The sequence below is a fragment of the Leptonychotes weddellii genome, chromosome 11 (assembly GCF_054177405.1).
Source record: "Leptonychotes weddellii isolate Sample4059 chromosome 11, ASM5417740v2, whole genome shotgun sequence".
Classification (NCBI taxonomy): domain Eukaryota; kingdom Metazoa; phylum Chordata; class Mammalia; order Carnivora; family Phocidae; genus Leptonychotes; species Leptonychotes weddellii.
Window position 1 is genome coordinate 45,229,518 of NC_138379.1, and position 9,709 is coordinate 45,239,226.

The following is a 9,709-nucleotide window of genomic DNA, read 5'->3' on the forward strand; positions in this document are numbered from 1 at the left end:
CACCCAAAAAACAAATAATCAAGTCAAAATATGGGCAGAAGACATGAAAAGACACTTCTCTGAAGAAGACATACAAATGGCTAAGAGACACATGAAAAAATGTTCATCATCTTTAGCCACCAGGGAAATCCAAATCAAAACCACACTGAGATACCACCTTACACCAGTTAGAATGGCCAAAATGGACAGGGAAAGAAACAACAAATGTTGGAGAGGTTGTGGAGAAAGGGAAACCCTCTTACACTGTTGGTGGGAATGCAAGTTGGTACAGCCACTTTAGAAAACAGTGTGGAGGTGGCTCAGAAAATTAAAAATAGAGCTACCCTATGACCCAGCAATTGCACTCCTGGGTATTTACCCCAAAGATACAGATGTAGTGAAAAGAAGGCCCTCTGCACCCCAATGTTCATAGCAGCAATGTCCACAATTGCCAAACTGTGGAAAGAGCTGAGATGCCCTTCAACAGATGAATGAATAAAGAAGATGTGGTCCATATATACAATGGAATATTATTCAGCCTTCAGAAAGGATGAATACCCAGCTTTTACATCAACTTGGATGGGACTAGAAAAGATTATGCTAAGTGAAATAAGTCAAGCAGAGAAAGTCAGTTATCATATGGTTTCGCTTATTTGTGGAACATAAGGAATAGTATGGAGGACATTAGGAGAAGGAAGGGAAAAATGAAGGGGGGGAAATCGGAGGTAGAGATGAACCATGAGAGACTATGGACTCTGAGAAACAAACTGAGGGTTTTAGAGGGGAGGGAGGTGGGGGGCGATGGGTTAGCCTGGTGATGGGTATTAAGGAGGGCACGTACTGCATGGAGCACTGGGTGTTATATGAAAACAGTGGATCGTGGATCACCATATCAAAAACTAATGATGTATTATATGGTGACTAATATAACATAATAAAATTAAATTAAATTTAAAAAAAGATTATTAATTTACTTTTACTTCTGTCCACTCCCCAACAATGCTTTATTGAACAATCTGGAACTTTAATACTAAATTATTATCAATTGAGGCATTTTGGACTCCACATTTGTCATCCAAAATATCAGTTATTGCACCAAAATAACATCATGCTTTTCAGGTATAAAATCGGCAGAATTCCTAGGTTCTCTGTCAAAATCAACAAACAGTCCAGAGAAGAATAGCAAAGCACCAAGGCCAGTCTCAAGAACAGAAGACTCTAGGATGATGAAATTCAAATTCCTCAATTTTGAGCAAAAACCATGCTTTATAGCTTGTCCTGACCCCCACCTCCTGCCTAGAATGTTGGAAATGTCGTGTCTCCCATCAGATCCTATATCTGGAAAAAAACATCCTACAGCATTGCACACATTGGTTATTAAATAGGATCAGAGCCATAGGAGAATCTAGAGTATGGGGTTGATATGTCTTTATTGAGCATTTATCCCTGACACTGCTTCTGCAGAGAGAGTAGCCTAGGATTATCTCCATCCACACCTTAAGTAGCTGAAGCATTCATTTGATCATTCGTTTATATAATTTAATTATGATTATCACTGTAAACTATTAGAATACCCAGCATTTTAGGTGCAAATGATGCAGTAATTTCAAAGTATCCCTTGTTTCTTTCTCCCTAGGAATCAGACTTTGAGGAGCTCAGGTTAGGGATAACTTCTTGCAACAACTCCATTCTTCAACCTTTGATATTTGTCCTGGCTGGAATTCCTGGCCTGGAATCTTCCCATGGCTGGTTCTCTGTGCCCTTTTTCTTGGTATTTGTCATTACAATTATTGGGAATGCCACCATCTTATGCATCATCCGAATGGAGAAGAGTCTTCACGAGCCCATGTTTCTCGTCCTGGCCATGCTATCTGTTGTTGACCTGTCCCTGGTCAGTGCCACGGTGCCCCGCATGCTGGGTATCTTCTGGATGAATGCCAAAGAAATCAGCTTCAATGCCTGCCTCACACAGATGTTTTTCATCCCTTCCTTTTATGTCATGGAGTCTGGGATCCTCCTAGCCATGGCTTTTGACAGATTTGTGGCTTTCTTGTTCCCTCTGAGATATACCACCATCCTTGCTAACAACATACTTGTGAAGATGGCCCTGGCTGTCCTGGCAAGGGCAGCGGCAGTGCTGACTCCAGCACCCATCCTGGCAAAAAGACTGGAAAGCTTCCAAACCCACATCATCGCTTACTCCTACTGTGCCTACATGGCTGTGGTGCAGATAGCCTGTGGAGACGTCTCCAAGCACATTGTCTATGGCCTCATGGTTATTGTAGCAACTGTGGGATTTGATTTGTTTTTTATTATTCTGTCATATGGACTGATCCTTTGTGCTGTCTTTCAGATCCCCTCTTGGGAGGCACGGGGCAAAGCTCTCAGTACATGTGGCTCTCATCTTTGTGTTATAGCTCTCTTTTATTCTCCTGTTGTCTTCTCTGTCCTGGCCCAGATCTTAGGCTACCATATGGCTCCCCATCTACAGATTATCCTTGACAATCTCTACTTCCTAGTGCCTCCCATGGTCAACCCCTTGATTTATGGGGCCCAGATTAAGCAAATGCGGGAGCGGGTGCTGCAGATCCTCCACTGTCATAGAAACTGAGGGTGGTATCTGAGGTGGACAGGATACCTATGATACGGAGCTGGAAATCTTGTTAGGTTGGAGGCAGAGATAATGTCTGCCAGATTTGAGGCTTCATGGGATTAGGAATAGCCAAGGCAAGAGAAGGACTCGGTGTGGGAATGTAACTGGGGCATGTCCTCTCCATCAGAATGTAGTTGTCATTATGAAACCCTCATGACCAGAGCCTTTCCCAAATGTTTATTATGCAAGTAATAAAATAGGAGAATATGTTGTTTTTAATGGTATTATTTAATCCCATCAAGTAACATAAATTGTAAGCACATTTTTTCAAATGACCTAAAATGAATTTAGTCATATTCTTAAGATCTATGGACAAAATTAATTATCCAAAATTTTTTTGTTGACTTCATGACTTTCCTTCCACAGTTATGTTTCAGATATTTCACAATGTGGAATCATGTAGCATGGAAAATAATCCTAATGGGAATAAGCATGTGTAAATATCTATGATCATATCTATGAGTAATGAGCTCCTTTTTGGTCTGAAGACTTTTAATAGAGAAGAGTCATCTTTAGAGAGTTACTGTTACTGTCAGAATATGGAACCAATATGCAGTGGACTGCGCTTGATAGGTAAGTATTTTACAAAGGATAAAAAAAGACCTAACAAAGTTATTTTCTTCACTAGTTTTGTTTTCTCCCTTCCACCTACCTGACCTCATAGGCTTTCAAAAATTTAAAACACCCAAATGTGTATCTTAAACCATTAATTATGTCTGTGTTCCAGAAAACATATTACAAGAGCCTTGTGAACCACTCTTCTTAAACACCTTAAACTTAAATCTTCCCAAACTAAACTCTTAGTCTCCTTGCCAGCTTGATTGTCCCCATTTTTTTTCTTTTGACTTAAGTTAGAAACCTTGAAATTACTTAATTATTTTTATTTCTTTTCCTTCATCCAGACTCTGGCCAAGATTTCCCTGAACCTTTCCACTCTCTTCTGTTCTACCTCATACTTTCATCACTGTCAGTCTCTGTACTGAAGATTCTAACTTTCCTATACCCAATATCTCTCATATTCAAAGTTGTTATTCACACTACAACACTGCTGTGTTTCCCAAGCAAATATCTCATTTTGTCCACTGAAATCTTCACCACGTATTCCTCAAGACAAAATCTTCACTCCACACCACAGCATGGCGCTCAAGTTATTGCATGACTTGACTCCAGTCTGCCTGGCCAGGCGCTTTATTTTCACTAAATCATAGAATAAGCATCAATCCAGCTACCCTTGGCTGCTTTGTTTGCAAAAAACTACACATTCCTTGCTACTTCAGCTCATTCTTTGTGCTATTTGGGAGGCATTTTCCTTTGATCTCTCTTACTCAAAATTCTTCCCACCTCAAGAGACACTTTCTTCAATTTGTTTTTCTTAATTCTCGTCTTCAAATTATATCAACCAGTCATTTTGTGTATCACCAGACACTTTAGGTTTCTTTGACACTCATTTGTCTGTGATCTGTCCTGTACTTTAGATGCCAGTCTGCACGCCTTGCCATGACTCCTACACTGACATTTCTTTAAGGACAAGGGCCATGCCCAGAAACTGAATTTTGCACTGCACATAAGCAGGTTGTAATCCTCCTTGTCTTAGTTTTTCAAAAATGGTATTAAACATCAACTCATAAACCAATGGATGACTATACATGTAAATCATACCCATCTCCCTATCTCTAATGTTCATAATTTAGATATCCCTAGGTCTACCTGGATCAAATATCATAGAGATGACATTTATTTCCCACAAACCTATACAAATATACATGCTTTTTCTTTCATATGCATGCTTCCAATAATCTCATTTGTCTATAAACATCTCTTTCTCTCAGTCTCTCTCTGTAACATGCTATCATATTCATATCTATACACATTCATACACTGCACCTGAGATACACAAGCATTCATAAGAGCACATATGTGCATGTATATCTGATGTACATATCAATTACATCAATAAATATGTAAAAACACTATTAATCTCCTCACAGTTTGCCTGCACCAGTTTTCAAAGACCTAAGTTGCTCTAGTAAATTAATGACTCCTCTCAGAATGCCACTACCACATGCTCTTTATCAACTTTTGGGACTCATCTTATGCAATACTTCCTCTGTAAGCCTTCCCTGACCTCCCAACTCTTCTTTTTCTCCATTCTATATTGGGATCGTTTTCAGTGGTCCCCAGTGCTACTTAATCCTTTCTCAATCATAATACATATCTTAACATATGATAATTGCCTCTTTACATGGTCTTTTTCTACACTAAAATGAATGTTTTCCGCATCCCCACCAACATCTGTCGTTTCCTGACTTGTTAATTTTAGCCATTCTGACTGGTGTGAGGTGGTATCTCAAAAAAATTTAAAATGAATGTTTTCTCTATGCTTGTTTTCATACTATCTAGAATTCCCATGTTATGAGTTTAATAAGTATCTATTGAATAAATTAAGTCTCATTTCAAATACCTTCTTTGATGTAACAACAAGATCATAAAAGAATGCACAGACTTACACAGTAAGCCCATGCACTGAAAATAAAATAAAGGAAGGGAAGATAAAAGGAAGGAAAGGAAGGAGGTAGGGAAAAGGGACAGAAGGGTGGGGAGTGATAGAGGAAAGAAGGGAAGGAGAGAAGGAGGCAGGGGGGAAGGAATTATTTTGTTTGCCTGGTCAGAATTCTTCTACATTGAGGATCCTTTTATACTAGTCAAATCTCTTTGACTCCATTTCTGAATATTATTTAGGCATGTTCTTTCACCTTCAGTGGGCCAGTGGTGTTCCCTCAAATATAATTCCCCTTCTCAACTTTTATAATTATATTTTGCTAGATTACAAACACCCCAAAATTAAGAATTTAGGGTTGATTGGTCTTAATATTCTCACTTCACTTTTCTCACACGGTTGCATGACGAAAAGTTACATGGGCTGGAACCCTCTGAAGGTTCAGTAAGGATGGACATCCAACATGGTTTCACTGACAAGCCTGGTGCCACAGTGCTCCTCCCCCCAGGCTCTCCATGAAATTAACCTGGGTTTCTTACCTGGTGTTTCAGAGCTTTAAGAGATAAAAAGCAGAAGATGCTAGGCCAGATATGACCTATACCTAAGACTTACACAGCATCACTTTTGTAGTATTCTATCGCTCGAGGTCGTCAAAGGATTTGACCAAGTCAAGGGGTTGAAAAGTAGACACATCCCTGATGATTATATTGCAAAAGAACAGGGAGTTTAGAAAATACTGTTATAGCCATCTCTGACAGATCCAATCTGGCACAGTTTCCTCTCTGACTACAAGAGTTCACATCCCTTTCATATGCAACATATACTTAACACCTCCTCCAAACTTCCAGGTCTCACCCTATTTTGATATCTATCCAGAATTTCATCATCTAAATCATATCCAGATGTAAATGAGGCTTCATAGGTTTGGTTCCTTAGATATAGTTCATTGAGTATGGTCTCTCTTTCTCTGAACCTCTATTAACTAAAAAGATAAGTCTTCTGCCTCCTACACTGCCAATGTATAATGTTAATATAGCAATAGGATAACTGCAAAAACATTCCCATTCCAAAAGAGGGAGAAAGAAGGAGCATGGTAGTTGCTGGTCCATAGCATACTGAAATCTGAGCAGTGTTCCCAGCTTTTTTATTAAGGCATATCCTGCTCTATGAGGATAATTCTGTTTCTTTGATCTTTCTGAGATCTGGGGTCTGTACTCTGCATAATCATTCATTTTCTAAAAGAAGTGAGCCAAATTTTCACTTTATCTTTCTAAGCCTATAGGTTGGGGACTCCAGTGGTACTTTTCATTTTGAACTGTCTCTGTCCTTTTCAGTCTAACCAGGCAGTTCTTGACCATTAAAGGATTTTTAAAATGCACACTTTTACAAAAACAATGGATCGTGGATCACTACATCAAAAACTGATGATGTATTGTATGGTGACTAACATAACATAATAAAATTTTAAAAAAAGAAGAAGATAGCTCTTACTTTAAGAACATATAATGTCTGGAGAAAAAGTAAATGAGAAAAATTTTGTGTTCAAACTCAGAAATTCCTGAAGCTTTATGGTTTTTATGAGTACTATTTGAATGTTAAACACTTATTTCTTTAACTCATTTTTCTCTATACATATTTTGTTACAAGTGGCACTTTCAACATTATCCAGAAGTTTCCTTCATGAAACCCATCAGTTCATTAGGTATATTTTTATTATCTACCTTAACAAAGGTGACAGTTTTGTTAGTTGTTCCACCACTACAAAGCACAGGTCACTTTCTTCTCTGGTACACAATAACAATTTTGTCATTCTATTTAAAGCCTTCATTAACAGTCTTACCGATACCCTTCAAGCTTCTGTCCATGCACTCAAAACCAGTGCTTCATGTTTTAGGTCTTTGTTACGGCAGAACCCAACTCTTAACATCATTTTTTTTCTTACATTTTAACTAGTGTTGTGTACTATAACACCCCAACACTTACTGGCTTTAAATGATATTTTATGATATTTTTTTTCTCAAGGTTCTTTTGATTGTCTAGACTCAGCTGTGTAGTTCTCACTTGGAGTCCCTCAAGGAGTTGCAGATAGGAATCCAGGACCAGATAGTCAAGCCTTCTCCTTCACTCATATGTTAGGCACCTCAGTCTACCTCCACACTGACTCCTGTTCCATCAGATTAGAATCCTCTGACCTGGGGAGCATGCTCTGTCCATGACTGGTACATGTGAGAAGTGTTGGGAAGGTGATATTTCAGGAATTACCATCTAATAAGAGATGGAGATTGATAGATAAATATGCCATTTTGAACTCCTCAAAGGAAAAGTTTCAAGGTGTGATCTTTACCTTTTTCCAAGCACCTCCAACAGGAGAGAGCTCTGGTAATTTATAGCAGTAACCTGCTCAGTCATACACACATTATTGGCTTTCTTCCCTTCACTGTCTTACTTGCTCAATCCCTTACAAAATTTTTTCTTGAATCAATTCCCAAATATACCACATACATTAAAATTATTGCTTTGCATCAAAAGGAATAAAATCTTGCCATTTGCAATGACGTGGATGGAACTGGAGAGTGTTATGCTGAGCGAAATAAGTCAATTGGAGAAAGACATGAATCATATGACCTCACTAATATGAGGGATTCTTAATTTCAGGAAACAAACTGAGGGTTGCTGGAGTGGTGGGGGGTGGGAGGGATAGGGCAGTTGGGTGATAGACATTGGGGAAGGTATGTCCTATGGTGAGTGCTGTGAATTGTGCAAGACTGTTGAATCACAGATCTGTACCTCTGAAACAAATAATACGTTATATGTTAAAAAAAAAAAAAAAGAAGAAGAAGAAGATAGCAGGAGGGGAAGAATGAAGGGGGGGGAATCGGAGAGGGAGATGAACCATGATAGACGATGGACTCTGAAAAACAAACTGAGGGTTCTAGAGGGGGGGGGTGGGAGGATGGGTTAGTCTGGTGATGGGTATTAAAGAGGGCATGTTCTGCATGGAGCACTGGGTGTTATACGCAAATAATGAATCATGGAACACTACATCAAAAACTAATGATGTAATGTATGGTGATTAACATAACATAATAAAAAAATATTATTGCTTTGGTTTGCTTTTGGGGGAACCCTTGATAGACACTCTTATGTCATATTCACCTGTTTATAGATTGAGACCATCAGAGGATAAACTTTAATCTTCTTTTCCTACTGTAAGTAATAGTATAAGTTATTATCATTAGCTTGACCATCAAGAGGAGGGAGATAAACCACTGTGGTAAACAGAGAAATGAACTGTGTTAAAATTATTGGTGTCCATGTGGTGATAATGAGGGTGGTATACATGCTTTCAAGCCACAGAGACACTGGACAAGAAGGTCTAATATGAAAAGGGAACTAAAGGAGATATGGCTAAACTTAAAGCCTTTGGATTTTCTTCACTAGCTTATAAGACCTTCTGAACAGTAAGACTAAGAAGGATGGGAGAAAAAAAGTTGTTATGTTCCTAATCAAAAAACTTGTTCAAATTGATGGATTGCATCTCAAAACTTTCCAGAGTATCTCCTAATGACCTTTTGGGGAAAAAAAAAATAAGTTCATAATGAGTTGCCACACAATACAGAGAATGAACTCCTTCCAAGGCCATAAAATCAATGCTAGTTAGTCAGTGGCAATTCTGCAAAGGTGACTTGTTCATTTACCCAAGAAAAGGACTGTATTTGTGCAATTAAATAAAACCATGTATCAGGGGCGCCTGGGTGGTTCAGTCGTTAAGTGTCTGCCTTCAGCTCAGGTCATGATCCCAGGGTTCTGGGATCAAGCCCTGCATCGGGCTCCCTGCTCAGCGGGGAGTCTGCTTCTCCCTCCCACACTCCCCCTGCTTGTGTTCTCTCTCTCTGTCTCTCTCTGTGTCAAATAAAATAATAAATAAAATCTTAAAAATAAATAAATAAATAAATAAATAAATAAATAAATAAATAAATAAATAAAACTATGTATCAGATACTGATATACTAATACCTTATTTCCTACTTCAGAATGATTTGTATATTTTGATCACTGATGAAAGCACAGATGAGCCTGCTTTTTCCTGAATCACATGCTCAAGGAGGTTAGATTCACACACACCTGCATATACTTCTCCACATCTACATGAGTTATAATGATATTAGTGTTTTAAAAACTTGAAATCTTGGTTAATAATATTTCATCATCTTAAGTAAAATGCATTATTCAAACCTCACATTTGCCATGTCTTCCTATATAAGGTCTTTTCTGATTTCTTCTAAAATCTAAGTTAGTTGCTTCTCACATGTGAAAATAAATTTTTTCTTCTTCTTTTATCATGGCCTAAATAACATTAAATTATATTTGCTCAGTATTTTTATATCATCACTGTGCTGTGAGCTTCTGAAATCATGGAATATGTCTTTGTCACTGTTACACATCAAAGGATAAGCTACCTCTTGGTATTGCAGAAAGATACAATAGATGTGTAAACAAGGAAGGATAAAAAAAACAAGGAAGAATATGGAAGGAAGGCAATAAGAAAAGATAAAAGAAGAATGGGAGAGAGAGATGGG

At 38.2% G+C, this 9,709-nt stretch overlaps 1 protein-coding gene across 1 annotated transcript in view; it reads left to right on the plus strand.

The window, feature by feature from the left end:
* Positions 1-2,590, plus strand: part of LOC102747748 (olfactory receptor 52K1-like) — a 4,833-nt gene extending 2,243 nt beyond the window's left edge. The window contains exon 2 of the mRNA XM_081799533.1: positions 1,616-2,590. Within this exon, the coding sequence (XP_081655659.1) occupies positions 1,616-2,590 (975 nt within the window). The remainder of the gene's footprint in view (positions 1-1,615) is intronic.
* Positions 2,591-9,709: the final 7,119 nt, after the last annotated feature.